This window comes from Ziziphus jujuba, chromosome 11 (assembly GCF_031755915.1).
Source record: "Ziziphus jujuba cultivar Dongzao chromosome 11, ASM3175591v1".
In the NCBI taxonomy this organism is placed as follows: Eukaryota; Viridiplantae; Streptophyta; class Magnoliopsida; order Rosales; family Rhamnaceae; genus Ziziphus; species Ziziphus jujuba.
This window is the reverse complement of record NC_083389.1, coordinates 13,331,426-13,349,723: the sequence shown is the minus strand read 5'-3', so window position 1 is coordinate 13,349,723 and position 18,298 is coordinate 13,331,426. Positions and strand designations below refer to the sequence as shown.

The 18,298-nt window shown below is 30.7% G+C and overlaps 1 protein-coding gene across 3 annotated transcripts; it reads left to right on the top strand.

Annotated features, from left to right (window-relative positions):
- The first annotated feature begins 10,651 nt into the window (after positions 1–10,651).
- Positions 10,652–16,258, top strand: LOC107432560 (protein GRAVITROPIC IN THE LIGHT 1). Of its 3 annotated transcripts, none has more exons than XM_016043728.4 (3): positions 10,652–10,989; positions 11,570–11,749; positions 14,604–16,258. In XM_016043728.4, exon 3 carries the CDS (start codon positions 14,604–14,606, stop codon positions 16,032–16,034), a length of 1,431 nt encoding a protein of 476 aa, XP_015899214.2. In that variant the 5' UTR covers positions 10,652–10,989; positions 11,570–11,749; the 3' UTR covers positions 16,035–16,258. The 3 variants fall into 3 exon arrangements, with proteins under 3 accessions (XP_015899214.2, XP_060668715.1, XP_015899215.2); XM_060812732.1 differs by lacking the exon at positions 10,652–10,989 and adding an exon at positions 11,128–11,251; XM_016043729.4 differs by lacking the exons at positions 10,652–10,989; positions 11,570–11,749 and adding an exon at positions 14,000–14,375.
- Positions 16,259–18,298: the final 2,040 nt, after the last annotated feature.

The window sequence follows — 18,298 nt, the reverse complement described above, 5'->3', positions numbered from 1 at the left end:
GCCAAAATCAATTGCAGAGAAACTGAAGTTGTTGAAGGCGAGATTGAGTCGTTGGAGTTGATGCAAGTTGAAGAGGCTGCTATTAGAAAGCAGAGGCCCATGAAGCCAACTGTGGCTGAGATCAAGGCTTTCCACATGTCCGGTTTCCATGTTGCATGAAACACCATCCCAGTAGCAGCAGTCCTTTTTCGCCTTCCAAGACTTCATCTTTGGATAACCATTATATAACAAATAATAATCGTATGGACCAATTTCATAAGAATAGTCGGGTTTGTGAAATGCAAACTCATGTTTGAATTGCAACAAAGCAGAGGCTTGGTCTGGGAGGCATAATGTTTTGTGAAGGGAAGTGGTAGTATTGAAAGAATGCGAAGCAGAAGAGCTACATGAAACCATGAGGTAAAGTACCAAGGCATACACATTGCAATTCATCATCTTCATTTTAGCAAGAATGATATAAAGTTAGTACACTGGGGTTCTGGAGCTATCTATATATAAAACCTCATTTAGTCAGGCATTGATTAACGAGTCTATATATTGGACTAATACATAAAACTTTATTATTTTAGTGGCCTGTTCTTGGTCAATATAAAAGGATTTCTTTATTCTCGCATAATAGGCCCAATATATAGGTTTTCATTTATATTTATCTCTCTGTAAGAGGTCCAGGGTACTGATTCCTTCACTACAAAATATTAAAAATAAGAGAAAAATCAATCAAAAAAAAACAAAATCTCAAAATCATAAAATAAGAAAAATATAATAGGAGACACAAAACTAAGTCGTTGCCCATGTTTTTTACCAATATGGAAGACTAAGAAGTCTAGCTGGCATTTTATAGTAGGCAACCCACTATATGGAAGACTAGAAGTCTTTCAACCATTAAAGTTTAATTGATCAATTTATTAATTTTAATCTTTAAGGTTTTGGTCCTTATGGAACTCATTTTTAGGAGATTTATAACTCCTAAATGCATCCACCCGTGAAAAAGCAAGGCTAGGAAGATTCAGAAGAAGAGGCACCTGGAAAAGCATGGCTAGGAAGATTCAGAGAAGAAAGGGAAAGTAAAAAAGACAAATAAAGAAAAATAAGATAGAAGATTCGAAGCAAATTAAATGTAATGTTTAATTAATAGATAAAAAGGAACTCTTAGATTGCTCTTAATTTGATTTGTATATTGGTAAATCATTTTGAAAGTGTTAAAAGAGTTCTATAATTTTGGCTGGCTCATTTGTTCCGACCAACAACTATGAATCTAAACTTCTGAATATGATGAACCTTATTAGGTTACATATATTCATTGAGAAAACATGTCTGCTAAAACGTATTAAGCAGTGAAAAGTCCAAAACCAAAAATCCTAGCCGACAACCACAATACTGAACATTTTCTTTGGGCTTCAAAATTTTACTAGCATAACAAGTTGAGAGTGAGATAATAAATTGGATGGTTCTTTTGACCATTTTTTACCTTCTGATTTTCACATAAATTTTCAAAAATATCCTTTTTTTTTTTTTTTTAAAGTTATTCTATAAGATTCAGCTTAATAATTAAATTATTCAGTATATATCGAACAACAATATTGAATTAGTTAGTAATATCAATAAAACAATATAAATATATTTAGTTGATAAAAACCAAAAATACTTTTAACCTTTAAAAAATATACTTTTTTCTTTTCTTTTTATGGTTGATACAAATAATTTTAATTCATTCATAAGTAATATAGTCATACACATGCATTATTTAATTGTTTTAAATACAAATTTATTTGGCAGAAGAATTAAATATCATCCAAAGCTCCAACCTTTATAATATTTTCTTGTAAGTTGTTTAATAGGTGTTTTTAAAATTTTAATATTTTGTTGATTAAACATTCTCAATCAAATATAATTATATTTAAATCAATTTAATAAAATTCATGACTAAATTCTATTGTATTTTGATAAATTAAACATTTTTGCTTCTACTATTAAAATAAATAAATAAAATCAGTTTTTATATCAAAATTGTTTTTAGTTAGAATTAGTTGAACTTATATATATTACTAGCAGGCATTTTATAGTGGGCAACCCACTATATGGGAGACTAGAAGTCTTTGAGACATTAAAGTTTAATTCATCAATTAATTAACTTTAATCATTATGGTTTTGGTCCTTGTGAAGAGCATTTTAGGAGTTTTTTATAACTTCTAAATCCATCGACCCGTGAGAAAAGCAAGGGTAGGAGGATTCAGAGAAAGAGGCACCATGGAAAAGCAAGGCTAGGAAGATTCAGAGAAGAAAGGGAAAGTAAAATAGACAAATAAGAGAAATCAGAGAGAAGATTCGAAGCAAATTAAATATAATGTTGAATTAACAGATAAAAAAGGAACTGTTAGAATGCTCTTAATTTGATTTGTATATTGGTAAATCATTTTGAAGGTGTTAATGAGTTCTCTTATTTTGGCTGGCTCATTTGTTCCAACCAACAACTGCCAATCTAAACTTCTGAATATGCTGAAGTTTGTGAGGTTACATATCTTTATTGAGATAAAATGTCTGCTAATAAAACATATCAGGCAGTGATCATTTTGAAGAAAGATTCCCACACCACAACCAGTCCAAAAGTACTCGCCCACAACCACAATACCGAGCCCCTCTTCTTTGGGCTTCAAGATTTTACTAGCATAACATATTGAGACTGAGATAATAGTTAATTGGATGGTTCTTTTGACAGGACCCTTGCTTCTTCTGCCTTTTACATAAATTTTCAAAAACATCCTCCGTCATTAAATATCCAATAATATTCAGCTTAACAATATTAAATTATTTAGCACATATCAATCAAATACTATAGACATTTTTAGTTGAAAAAAACAATACGTATTTTTAACTCTTAAAAAATATACTTTTTTACGGTAGAATTATATAATTTTAATTCATTCATAGGTAATGCAGTTTATACAATATTTGGTAGAAGATTTAAATATCCTCTAAAGCTCCAACCTTTATAATATTTTCTTGTAATTTTTTTAAAAAGTGCTTTAAAGATTTTAATATTTTGTTGACTAAACATTCTCTATCTAATATAATTATAGTTAAATCAATTTAATAAATTTCATGAATAAATTCTACTCTATTTAGATAAGCTATATATTTTTTTACAATTTACAAAAATCAGTATTTAGTATAAATTTTTTTTTTTAGTTATAATTAGTTGAACTTATTTATATTATTCCATTGAAATATATTGAATTGTTTAGCTAAAGTCTAATGAAGGATAGTATTTCTGGAAATTTGTGTAAAATGGAGTAGGTGGGGAAAAAACTTGATTTGAACGATCCTAATTAATTTGGGTCAATCTCTATCATTGAGCCCAAAATAAATATAGAAACCATTGGCCCAACATCATTTTTTGGGCTTTTGCTCCTAACCAAGTTACAAAATTTGCCAACTCTATTATGTTATTCTGTATAAGATCACACATAATTTTATTTTTGTTTTATATACTAATACAAAATAAATACTTTATCCTAAAAAGAAAAACTGAGAAGAAGCTGAATCAGGTACAAGAAACTCGAAATCCAATTACGAATGCAGATTTCACTTACCCAATTGGTTTCAAGTATTTACTCTATTTTAGATTATTAATTAGAACAAAGCTATTGCTGCTTTTGATGGAGGTCTGATTAAACCCACCTTTCAAAAATTTATATCGAGCTGCATGACGACCTATTATATGCTTGGCCAAACTATTACTACTTGATTGCTTTGATCCACCTAAAATTTCTAATCATGATACAATAAAGTTTACCCCCAAAAAAAAAAAAAAAACTGTGAAAATACTCATGATACCAAAAGTAGTATGGAAAAGAAAAGCAAACAAAACGAAACGGAAGCCTTTTTTTTTATGGAAATATTGAGTTTCAAATTTTTTTGTAATAAAATATTGAGTCTTACTTATTCATATTTAATTTTTTAAATTTTTAAATTTTTAATATTTTTATCACATCAGTTATTAAAGAAATTGGTCCTTAGTGTAACATCACTCAAAACAGTGATATCCCAATTTGAATTGGACATGGCTAAAGGTTTGGAAAGTGAATCGGAATAAGCTTATACTTGTCTTTGTGCAGGCCACAACATTTGGGTTTTTCAGGCCTCGTTGTGAAAAGTCTTTTTCTTAAGGCTGAATTAGTCAAGACTTTTGGGCCAACTACGACATATGCATTCAATTATATTTATTTATTTTTTTACATATTTCCTTTTCTCCGTTTTTCTTTTTTCTTTGTTGAGAATTTTGACGAATTCTATCTTGGTCAAGAAACGTGAACATAAAGTTTTCTTCGAATGGTATATTTACCAACAAAGAAGGTTTCTTCTTGCGCTAAGATTTGTTAAGATCCAAATTTAGGGTGAGAAAATGTGGTATTACAACTACACAAAAAACTTGTATCTGTAGGAATTTCATTCAATTTAACCAGCTATTTCCATAAATAGTTACGTATATATATGCCACTTTAGCCAATTTTTTTCAATAGAGACAGAGACATTTTAAAATCTGTTCATATTTTTTCATCACAAAGACAAGGACTTGGGTTTCGTGCTTTTTCCAATATATATGCTACAATTTTAAAAACTGCATGATTGCTATGTTTTCTTTCTTTTTAATAATATTCCAAAAATTGAAAAGAATTAATGTACGTCAACTGAGAATAGCCCCACATACACAAATCTGAGATTTTCTAGTTTAAATAATTAAGAATTCTAGACACCCCAATGAAGAAAATGGTAGTTGAGGCTTCTTAATCATACATTAATTTAATTTAGACCACTTTTTCCATGCCTTATAATTTTCTAGGCCACAACAATGACGGTATTTTTCATGAATCGTGTACACACCATCCATTTTATGTATAACTAAACTATTTTAGCATGGAACACCAGTTATCCCTGGTTAATGATAATAGACCTGGCAATTTGGATCATGACACGGCGACACGACTCGAAAACGACACGGAATAAATGGGTTTGGGTTTATTATAAATGGGTTCGGGTCATAATCGAGTCAACCCGTTTAACACGATTATTAATCGTGTCATTTTCGGGTTGACCTGTTTAACTCGAAATTGACCCGTTACGACCCATTTGTTAAACATGTCAGTTTCAACCCGACACGATTACATACCTATTACAACCCATTTAAATTTAATTTTAAATTAATATTTTATCACTAATATAATATTTAATAACTAAAAAATATTATAAATTAAAAATTTTATAAAAATAATTTTCTATTACTAATTTTTTAAAAACAAAAAATACATCTTTAATAAAACAAAAACATAAAAATAAAAAAAATAAAAAAAAAATTCGGGTTAATAGGTTAATTTTCGGGTTAACGGGTTAATAGGTTAGTTTTCGGGTTAATAGGTCAATTTCAGGTTAACGGGTTAATAGGTCAACACGACCCGTTAAAATAATCGTGTTAAACGGGTCGTGTCGTGTTGACCTGTTTATAAACAGGTCGGGTTAGTGTTTTAGATACCTGACACGATTAATAAATGGGTCGTGTTCGGGTTAGGCATTTTTGACACGATTATTAAACGGGTTGACACGAACACGACCCACCAACCCGAATTGCCAGGTATAAATGATAATACATGTATGTGTGTGTGCATATATTATGTTGTGTTTCATAAGGAGAGCGTACAAACCAAAGACCAAACTAATAAAGTAATTGGATTTCAAGAAAACATTTTGGAAGTAAGAATCCTTAGTCATGTGAACATGCAAAAAATATGTAGAGCTATAGATCAATGTTTTTCCAAAAAACACTTCAAAACTTATCCAAAATGCTCCAAATTCTGTTTTTCTTTTGCCATTTCAGATGGAATTTATAATATGTTGATGTTATGTATGCAAAATGACTCCTAAATTTGGGCATTACCTACAAATGGAATTACTAACATTTCAGAGCCCCTAAACTAGTCATCCAATCATGTTGAAGCCCTTATGCAAGTATAGCTCAATCAACTTTGACTTAGGATATCTAAAACCCATTTCTAAGACATGACGTATAACAGATCCTCTGTTTCCTTGATTGGCTAATCTGTCAATTTTAAGTATACTATTTTTCAACGATTAAGTTGCTTTCAAGGGTTTAGACCAAAATTCAATAAATTAAAAGGAAGGGAGAAAAAAAAAAAAAGAATTATGTATATATATATATATATATACATATATATGAGATTACCAAGTTAGAAATAGCTGGCTTAATTAATATATATATATATATATATATAAGGGGAAGTTTAGCTCAAATTTCCTCTACTGATTTGAAAGCCTGCAAATTCTCTATACCAAGTTTAGAGCCATATGTAGCTTTTAATGGTCCTTTTGCTTGACCAAATTAATCAACTTCTAAGAGAATGATTCTATATTTCTTAGTCACAATGTTCCAAATTCAGTCTCCAATAAACCATTTTATTACATAGAATGACAATGATTAAGACTTACCACCCAGAAGCCCAAAATCTAGCCATGCTTAAATATAAAAAAAAGATCTTCAAAACCCAATTACTGCTTCATAGCATGCTAGCTTAACAGGACACAATTTATCGCTTTCATTGGGTCACATAATCTATATATATGCAAGTTGCTTTCCTTTTCTGTTTTTTTTTTTTTTTTTTTCTTCCATAAATTTGTTTATAGTTCTTTTAAATAATTAAATATATGTTACATTTCCGTTGTTCTTGAAATTTCAATGGTACATGAGCATGTAGGTTAAGCAGTCCGAGGTAACAAATGGCGATTAGACATCATTGGCCCTTTCTGTACTTTGTTTATTTTATTTTATTTTATTTTATTCACAGGAAAACGATTGAGTAGGAAAAGAAATATAAATCTGTAAGATATAATCCCAGAAACTTTCAAAGTGGAGATAAATAGATGTTTGTTTTTATTTATGTTTAATCCTTCTGCATGTTAATTTTTAGTGATTAAATTGACGATTCAAACAAATTTTCAAAAGGGATAAGAAAAAAAAAATGATGATTTAAACAATGGAATGGGAAAATATAAAGAAGCCAAGCAAAAGAGGCCAAAAGAGGATCTTCGGGAAGGGTTATATGGGGATCAAATCATTATTTAACTCTTTTTTTTTTTTTTTTGGGTTGAATAAAATCATTATTTAACTTTTTGATGGTAGCTCCTGGAACAAGCAACATGGCAATGACCACTTCTAATTAACCCCTAAATTTCGATTCAAGGCCTATTGGTAAAAATCATCTCCCCTAGTTTATAATATAAATAAAATAAAATAAAAAGTGCTCGTACTTTTCCATGAAAAAGAAAAATGGTGTGTATCTTCATTAAATAATAATTATCATCTCTCCCCCATGAAAAGAAACAAAACAAAATTCCAATTCAAATTACAAATAAATTATAATTTCTTTTCTTTTTTATTTAAAATTCATTATGATGGTTTAGATAAACATAACATTAATTGAGAAAAAAAATATATATAAATGTGCATTTGTTAACATATATGAAATAGAAATATGTATATATATATATATATATATGCATATATGTATTAATTATAATTTTTGTTTTTCTAAGTAAACTATTACGGATCCAATAATGAATATCAGATGTATTACCAAACGCTACAATATTAATCACCTCTATTGCAAGCATGAGGAGCTACTGGCTAGCTGCCATCTCTCCCCTAAGCCTTTGTGTCCCCATTTACAATGATTTTGCTTAAAAACATCATTGCTAGACTAACATGGTTATAATTTCTTCCATCCGAAAATGCCCCCACCCTCAACCCTTCCTACTTTTCCCTTTTTTTTTTTTTTTTTGGTCTATCATTTTTCATTTTCCAAAAGCTTTAAAAGGGTGCCACGTAGGTCAAACTTGAGCACGAGAAATTGTTCAAAAAACAGAATTTTGCAACACAAATTGCATATATATCTATATATCATTACAGCCATGAAAAGCCTTACATTACTACTTTCAGCAAAAAGATCAGCAAAACGAAATCATTTCATTACTACAAGAGCAGAAGAGAAAAGATAAGGACACTTTTCAACTGGACCTTGTTTGGTTCGTGTACACAGTCTGAGATCCTTCAAAAAAGTATAGTTTCGATGTGTTTTGAGTATTGTTTTTGAAAGTGAAAAATTTAGATTCGTGATGAAACTGACTTTGAAAATTTTGCAAAGTTGGAAAAGTAGTTTCCCCAAAACAGGTGTTACTTTCAAATTATCTAACAAACTGGTGTAATATAATTTTCAAATGACATTTTTACTTTTGTTTTCAATTTTCCTTCTATCACCAAAATACAATAAAACTAATTATTGAAGAGCAATACTCCAAAACTTACCATGAACCAAATGGGACTTTATATATATATACATATATATGATGCTAGAAATACTAACTAATCTACCAGGAAGTTTATCAAATGATAAATATTATTATATAATTAATTTATATTTAATTACGTTTATCCATATTTCCAATTAATAAAATAAAAACTTATAACATTTTTACATCATCTTGGTAGATATCTTGAGATTAATTAATAACTTTAGCATTACTTATATATAATACAAAAAATTACCAAAAAGAGAAATTAAAATATAATTTATCTACTATATTCAACGTTAGCTATATTTTTGAACTCTCCAATTTGCCCCAAATTTCAATTGAATACATTAATTTTCAAAATTTTCAATTAAGTGTCTTTATTTTCATTTGAGTTTCAATTTAGGCTCTATTTTTAATTTTTTCAATTAAGACTCTCAATTTTAATCTTTCTTTCAATTTGAACAAAAATAAAGGTAAGACTGATGAAAATTTTGCTCAGAATGAATGCCTTACTATAAATACAAAAGTTTTATTAACTTAAAATATTAAAAACTAAATAAAATTCCCCACCGCAAAGGTTAAATATACATAATGCTCAAATAAAGGATCTCAGTTAAAAAAAATGAAAATGAAAGCCTAAATTAAAACCAAAATGAAAGTTAAGGGATTCAACTGGAAAAAAAAATAAAAAAATACTTGATATACTTAATTGAAATTAGAGGCAAACTCCAGGGTCTAAACATATATTTAACCAAACTAATAAACACATCTAAGGTATTTTCTAAATTATTGATATATATATATATATATATATGTATAACACTGCTAGTAGAAGATAAATATTTCTTTGAAAATGTAACGCTACCTCTTTAGATATTTGAATCAGTGTTTTAAGAGGCAAAAGAAATACTGTATAAGTGTGTGTATAAGTGTGTGTAGGTGTGATACTTTTAGATAACGCCTTGTATGGTAGAAAAGTTTAGAAATAAGCGATCAATGCTATATTAACCATCTAATGCGCTTCTAGGCGTTAATAGGACACGAGTTTTTTTATTCAAAATTTTATTTTTTATTTAAAATTATTTTTTAAAAAATATTAAAAAACAATTCATAAGAAATAAAAAAATAACAAAAATAATAAAAAATATTGTTAAAAAATAGAAACTTTTTTAAGATTAAGTTTTTTTCTTAAACAAAAAAAATATAAACATAATATATGAGGATTAAGGAATTAGAGAGAAAATTTAATAAAAAAAAGGAAAAAATAAAATAAAATAATATACTTTGTAAGTAAAAGTGGGCACCACACAATTTTTTCATTTGAAGACCACCTTGTTAATGTTTAAATGGGCTAAGCTTGCCAATTGTTCCCATTAACTTGCAACTTGCAAAATATATTTTCAAAAATAAAAAATAAAGAGTTTCTATTTAGTCGGCTGCTTTTTATTCTTTATAAAAATACAAAAAATTAGATAAAAATTAGATTATGATAATAGCTAAAATATGTATTAAACTAGAAATTATTATATACTTATAGATTTGTGATATATATATATTTTGAAACTAATCTATTATTTAAAATTTAAAAAATATAAATCTTTATAAATTTATATGTTAATTTATATTTATTGCATATATAAAAATAATATAAATTTATATTTATGTATTTAAATTTGAATTATTTTATTTATTTAATAATATTATAATAATTAAAATAATAATATAATTATAAAATACTTTTTTAAGCTTAGGTGAATCCAAAACACGTTTAGGCCGGTAAGAATTAAGCTTAACCTTACCGTTTGAGACGCTTTACGCCGTTTAGAACATGGATTTGAATCCATATAAACGCGTGCGTGTTTGGTATGACATCTATGCTTTGAAATTGAAAGGACTGTGCAATATACAAAATTCAAAATTGTGAGCCCTGATAAATTAATTACAAATCGAGATAATTGCATAAGACGTAGTTTTCTCCAACCACCGATGCTTGACACGTGTCCTAAATGAAAATCACCTGTACCCAATTTTAACACACCAGTATTCCCCCCGACGATAAATATAGACCGTTCATTTCTCCAAAGTCCCACCTGCGAACGCATATAAGCTGTGGGAATATACACATCAGATCTTTACCCCTTAAATTCCTAAAATGCCATTCCCGATCTCAAACTCTCCACAACAACAGTTCGGTAATATCGCCCAATGTCCAAGGACAAAACCGTAAGAAAACAAAAAGGCAAATCGAAAGCGACCCGTTGATATGGTTTTGTAATTCCCAATGTCCCTCCTGTCTGATTCCTTTCCCCGAAGAACCTGTCCTCTTTAGTCATTTCAATTTGCCTTTGTCTTTCTCTCTCCTCTTCCAGCTCTGTTCTTCTCTGTCCCTCGAGCTCTGAGAATTCTCTCTCTCTCTCTCTCTCTCTCTCTTCCCTGGAGCTCTGGCTTTTCCTTCTCTGAAATACCATTTCGATTTCAACGTTCAAACCCGTTTCGTGAGCTAACAGGTCAAAAAACGAAAATATTCGAAAATCTTCGCGGAAAATTGAAGGGGTTCGTGGACAGGTCAAAACAGAAATTTTCCGTTCAGTCAGACCTACGCGAAGTTTCTCTGTTGGGTAACGTTACGGGGTCAGTCAGGAAACTTCCTTTAAAGCTTCTTCTTCTTCATCTTCTTCTTCTTCTTCTATTTTATTAATCCGATACTTATTTTCTTTCCATTATTATTGATTTTTTTTTTTTCTGATCTTTCATGGTTGGGTGGGGCAATATTTTATAATGAAATTTTCTGTATATGCTTTTTGGAGAGAACCAAAATCATATATATATATATATATAAGGGTTATCATGGGGTTTTAACGTTTTATTTGTATTTCCGTTTTATGATCCAAAGGTCGGTGCTTTTTGATAATTTCCTAATAATTCTTCATTTTCTAAGCCAAGTTTGCTTTTGTTTCTTAAAGTTTTTAATGCTTATTTTTATTTTTTCATTTTGTTCGAGTTTTATCGCACTCTTTGCTCATAGTCATTTTGACTCATTTTTTTAATGGTTCGGTTACTGTAAAAGTAATTGTTTCTGTTTTTTTTTTTTTTTTTTTTTTTTTTTTGGGTTTTCTTTTTAGTTTTTCAACAGCACTTTCTCTCGTTCTGTTTCCAGTGTCTCTCTTTTCAGTATTTTGATTTTCAATGTTTTTTCTTTTCGTTTTTCCAGAGTGTTTTGTACTACAGGCTTTTCTTCTCCTTCCTTGTGAAGAAAACTTTCGCCGAGGTTGCCCACCAGACGACCTGCGTTGCGTTGAGATGTGTTGTCGTTCTGTTTTCTTGAGATTCACGTTATAATGCGGAGAAGTTGACAGATTATCTCGCGCGATTTCTAGGTGATATTTTGAAGGTAAGTTGAATTTCCACCCCGGTTATTTAAGATCAACGGTGTTTGATTGGTCAGTAAGTCAGCGTTACACGTAATGATATTTTCCATGATAAATAGTTATCTTTTTTTTCTTTTTTAAATTCCCTGTTTGCATGACTAGCATAGTAGTTCGTAGACATCCCGTGTGATTTTCGTGCAATCCAATTTCCATTGCATGCTCTGTTTAGACTCGTCTCTGCTTTCTGTGCAAATTTTATTGCAGTGATTTTTACATGTTTGTGGGCCCAGCTTACCTCATTTGTCAGTGGGGCCCACGTAATCTTCGTCTTAATGGACGTCTGGGATGTAGTTGTGTTTGGTGAGGGTGTAGTGGAATGATCGTGGAGGGAAAATGTTTGGGTACTGCGGGGGTTATAGTGGGACTTGGCAATGGGAGTTGTGAGACCATGATTTGTGTGTGATAAATGATATTAATATCATATTTTTCATTTATTTTTGGTAAAATGTCATATATCTTCCTTTGAAATTGAAATAGGATTCGATAGAATTGGTTACGAAGTAGATATGATTGACATTAAATCAAATACTTATCAAAATCAAAATCTTCCAGCTCACGTTTCAAATATTTTTCTCCTAGATTGTTTTTTTCATTAAATGTTAGTATTTATACCATTTTTCGTTTAAATTCAGTTGTTGATTTTTTTTTTTTTGGGGGGTGAAAATAAATGTATTTATAGCACCCCAAAAAAAAAAAAAAAGTGTTCCAATATATTTACTTTTTATTAACATCTAGACTCTATAATTAACCTTGATTTTAGAATTAAGATGGCACTAATAAATCGACTATAACGATTTTTAAGAATTCTATGTATTATCAAATTATAAATAAGTGACAGCAATACTGCTTACTCGTAACTATGAGTCGGTCCATTAATTTAATGTACAGTTGCCAAAAATAAAATGGTGGTTCAATTTTAAATTATATTTTTTTCATAATTTTTAGTGCATGGATTTACCTAAACTATATACAATGTTCTTTTTGGGCTTCTGGATGGCCGAAAAATTTGTAGGACAAGTCACAGGGTTCACACCCGAAGAAGCCCCTTTTATGAAACACTGAGCAATAGGATAGAATATTCGGCAGCAATTGGACAATCTCCTTTTTTTTTTTTTTTTTTTTTTTGGGCCATTTTTTCAATTGCATGATGTTAACTAAGAAGGTAGCCAGTTTGGCTTTTGTCTCTTACTTCAACATGTCGAAAACGAAACAAAATTGAGACCTTTGGATCGATGCATTTGTGTCTTTCATTTGTATAGTGGTAATAGTCATAAAGTTTATTTATGGCATTGTAGGTATTAAGATCTTATTAATTGATTTATTTTTATATTATTTAAATATAGATAAGTAAACATCTAAGTGTAAATTTTTATGGCAAGATAGAATGTATGGGAAAATCAGTAATATTGGACCATAAAATTGTATAATATGGTTTATAAAATAGTAATATTATTTATAAAATAAGCATTTTATGATTTAATGTTACATCTTTATGGATCATGTTATATAATTCATAAGTTGTAGTTTAATATTATTGAATTTACCATATATATATATGATCTTACCATAAAAGGCTCTCTTAAATAGATAAATAAATAACAAAATAAATTAATTAAATATTTCATGGCAATATTAGTAAATAAGTTTATAAATATTTTAATAATTTTAATAATATTTATTGTATTTTTTGGGTAATGATGATTACTATACCTTTTTTTTTTTCCCCAAAAAAAGAAAAAAGGAAAAAACTTAGTGACCGTTGGATTAAGATTTGTGAATGGCCCAGGTCTCGAAATTCTGAGAACCATTAAATTCCAAACGGTGTGGAAACCAGCTATACTGGAACCGTTTTATGACTGTAGGAATGGGGGGGCTAGAAAATAGGAAAAAAAATTCTATTGTACAGTAATACCCATTGGACCACGTGATGTTGCCTAAAAGAATCATGATTTTGGAGAAGATGATACCAAAATTCGAAACCACATTTTCACCAGGGTGGGGTCGCTGGTACCAATGGGCCTATTTCAGACTGCAGATTACTTTAGGGTCTAGGTATTGTTTTAAGTGCGCTGCCTCAGGGAATCCAAAGGAGCATAATTTTGTTTTTATCATTTCTGTTGTCTTGTGTAAGTGTTTTCACCGAACGCTGTTAAAAGTTATTAATATAAGAATTTTATTTAGCTCTCCTTTGTTGCTTTCTTGCATGAATTAAGTATAGGAAGAATCTTGTATATTTACGCACACATATATATTATTAATAATGTAATATTTAATGTTTTTGCAACGATATGCATTTAGAACGTTAGACGCGTCTTTTTGAATGAAATTTTTAAAACAGCTTTGCCTTCTTTTTTTTTTTTTATGTTTTTTTTGGTTCTTTCCGTTATTTTGTTTCCGATAATCTATCTCGGTTCTATCTCTTTTACATTTTTTTCTCTCCCGCGTCAAAATATACTTTTATATGCTTTTACGAAAGAAAGCAAAATTGGAAACTCAATGAAAGAAAAAGAAAAATAATTAAAGCTTAAAAAAAAAAAAAAAGAATTTCCCTCCCCTCCATTAATTTTGCCTCGGTCTAAGCGTTAAAGGGTATTGCTTTCTTTTTATTTTCTGGCTTTCGTTCAACACGCTCATCATCATCATCATCATCATCTTCCAAATCTTTATTCCTCTTGTTGCTTTTTTTTTTTTTTTTGGTTCCCTTTAATTTTGTTTTCTTTTTTTTTTATGAAAACAATATTGAATAGCTTTATATTTTGATTGTTTTTACTTCGTCATTCTCATAATTCGTAAAATCTTTGTTTCCTTCTTTTGCAGATGGATTCGGTAAAACCATCGGCGGTGACACCATCAAAGAGCAAACTTGCAAGAACAATAGCCAAAGTTCTTAATCTCCGAACAGCAACTGGGGTTGCTCCGGTGGATGGGATTCAACGCAAGGTGAAGAAGTCCCAAGAGATTGGAATCCAAAAGGTGAAGAAGTACGACCAATTTGCTAGTAAAAGCAAGAAGGGTCAGTCTCAGTCTCGGTCTTTCGAGCTTGAAGATGAAGAAGAGCTTCAAGACAGAATGGCTCTTGAAGCACTCGTTGCGAAGCTCTTTGCCATCATTTCATCCGTCAAAGCTTCCTATGCGCAATTGCAATACTTTCAATCTCCATACGACCCAGATGGGATTCGAGACGCCGATCAATTGGTCGTCTCGGGATTTAAGAACTTGTCGGAATTAAAACGCTGTTACTTGAAGAAACAGTTCGATCCTTCCCCTGAAACAGCTATGCTTTCGGCCGAAATCGAAGAGCTAAAGAGCGTACTCAAAACGTACGAAATCATGGGGAAGAAATTGGAATCCCAAGCGAGACTCAAAGATTCCGAGATTACATTTCTTAAGGAGAAATTGGAGGAAGCTAATAGACAGAACAAGTTGCTCGAGAAGAGACTGAACCAGAGTGGTCAGCTTTATGTCCTTGACAATCTTCATCTATCTGGGTTGAACTCGAGCCATTTCATTACTGTTCTAAAGCACACTGTGAAATCCATCAGAACCTTCGTGAGGTCGATGATGGAGGAGATGAAATCCGCCGGTTGGGATTTCGATGCCGCGGCCTCTGCTATAGAACCCGACGTCGTTTATTGGAAAAAGGAACATACGTGTTTCGCTTTCGAATCGTTCGTTTGCAGAGAAATGTTCGATTCTTTTTGTCTACCAAATTACTCTGTTCCGAACGAATTGTCGTTGACGCCGGAGAAGAAGAAGAAACAGAGAGAGGCATTCTTCAGGAGTTTCATGGAGTTGAAGTCCATGAAAGCTAAAGAGTATCTGGCAGAGAATCCCAAATCGGCGTTCGGGAATTTCTGCCGGGTCAAGTACTTGCAGGTGGTTCATCCAAAAATGGAGTCTTCTTTCTTTGGAAATCTGAACCAGAGGAATCTGGTCGATTCCGGCGAGTTTCCGACGTCGAATTCGTTCTTCGCATCGTTTTCCGAGATGGCGAAACGGGTTTGGGTCCTACATTGCATGGCGTTCTCGTTCGAAACGGAGGCTAAAATCTTTCAAATAAAAAAAGGGTGTCGTTTTTCCGAAGTTTACATGGAAAGTGTAGCTGAAGAAGAACCTATCTTTTCGTCGTCGTATGATCCCCAAGTGGCTTTCACTGTCGTTCCCGGATTCATCATTGGTAAAACCGTGATACAGTGTCAGGTTTATCTAGCTCAGTTACAATCCGAGAGGCCAAGACTCAGCCGTTGATCATAGTCATCCCAACGGGTAGTGATCAATTATTGGACCCCACATGATCACATAGATAATAACCATTTTTTATTATAAAAAAAATGATGGAAATTCGAAGTTGGGTCAGTAGCAGAGCATGTTTTGTCCATATTTTGGAATGGGAAAAAACGCGTGGGAAGTTGGACCATTTTGTGGGGGAATTACGACTTATTTACCTTATATTAAATATTATTTAGTTTTTACTTTGTTAAAAATAATATATATATATATAATATGTCACCCAAATTTTGTTAATATTAGATAAGTGACAGAGGGATTGTCTAGCTGTTCTGCATCATTCTCGCTAGACAACGCCATGTTTCCAGCAGCTCTAATATGTAAATAATATTATTTTATTGGTGGGGTTTTCTATATTCCAATTAATAATTTATTATATTATATGAAAATTAAAAATTCTTACTTTATTGTTTTTTTTTGGGTTAAAATTTTTGGGCTTCGGATACCTTTGACAAATTGTGACAGAAGGTGGTGTTTGGGTTGTTTCGCCTTCACAGACACCTGTTAGTGTGGAAACTGACGTGTCACATTCATTGGACTTCACAAATTTACTGGACTACTGCCTGCATGATAGCCTGCTGCAACCTCATTAAAAAAATATCTCTGCTTTTGGGTCCCACATAAAAGATGCCCGTTGATGTCGGTGTATGTGGGGGCCATTATGTGATGTGCAAATTTGTGTCTCTGAAGCACCTGATGTGTCCTCGCAAAAATTGAAAGTTGAATTGGGGGAAGTATTTGCCGTATTTGGTGTTTTATGCGAATTTGATAATGGAGACGTGGAGGATGATTTGTGAAGCCAAAACAAACGATAGGATGGTAGTTGGGAGTAATAAATAAAAAATCTAGTGTAGGACATATACTCTTTATTGGGGAAAATGTTATGTGGGTACCTTTTTTTTCATGACCAACCATGTGGATTTGGTACGAGTTATTAATTTGGACATTTCATATTCGTTTTGCTCCATATCTTGGTGTGAAATAGTTGGTAAACTATATATATATATATATATAATTTTTTGATTTTTTTTTTGGTGTATAAACAGTAATAATATAGTGTAAAAAACCATTATTTTCATGTCATAGAATATGATATGTGATTATAAGTTATTAAATAGTATCATCTTTGTATTTAAATTTTTTTTTTCTTATAACAGATACCAGTTAGAGGGAAGAAAATTTTGACTTGTGGCGTTTGGAGAAAAATATGTGTTAGATTTGTATCAAATCTCTTTGATTAAGACTGCTTTCACTCATCTTTCTTTTGACTTAATTCTTTTTACTATTATATGAACAATAAGCTTTTATTTTTTATTTTATTTTTTGGTTTTGTCATGACAATGAGCAATAAATTTTTATAGTATAAGAACAGTTATGCCTTAAGTTGATAATTAATATCCAAATGTCAATTTTTTTTTTAATTTTTTTTTTTTTAACTGTGCTCATAAGACTTCATGACTAGGCTAAATTTGAAAAAAAGAAATTTAATAAAAGTGGATGTAATAAAGATTTGGTATTTTATGTTTGTACTTTTTCTCTTGGGCAAGTGTAGGTACTGGTTTTAAAGATAATATTTTAGTTTAAAATGGTCAGATACAGCAAAGATTTTATAAGAATTAGACATGCCCATCAATTTTTTTTTTTTGCAACAGTTTCATCACTACTAATTCTTTTTATTATTTATTATCATTTTTTTTATGGGTTTATAGAATTTAAAATTTGGATCTTATATTGGGCTGGCCCATCCACCGCCCTAATGTTTTTCTGCTAAAGAGAGTCCAATGTAGTTCCATGCTGTGGGACAAGGCTTATGGTTAAGGTAGACTGAGGTGGGTCTTGTCCACTATCTTAAATTATGAGAATGTTATATATTATTCTAATTATTTTAAACCTATGAACGAAATTTTTTTTTTTTTTTTTTTAAATTCTTGGATTGTGCCAAAATGCAAATTTCCAGCTGCTTGATGACAACACTCCTCACAAAGCATAAAGTGTAATATTATTTGGTCTTGGCTGGGTCCATGGCCTCAAGCTTCAAGGAATTATATTGACAATTGAGCAATGCTGAGACAAATTTATTTTTTATTTTGTTGTTAAACCTATGTTAAATTGAAGGACAGGAACCTTTTTTTTAAAAAGAAAAAAATCTCCAAGTTCGATAAAACTAAAAATTTTAAAGTTAAACATTAATGGTGATTACCATCTTGGAAAATGTTTAGGGAAAC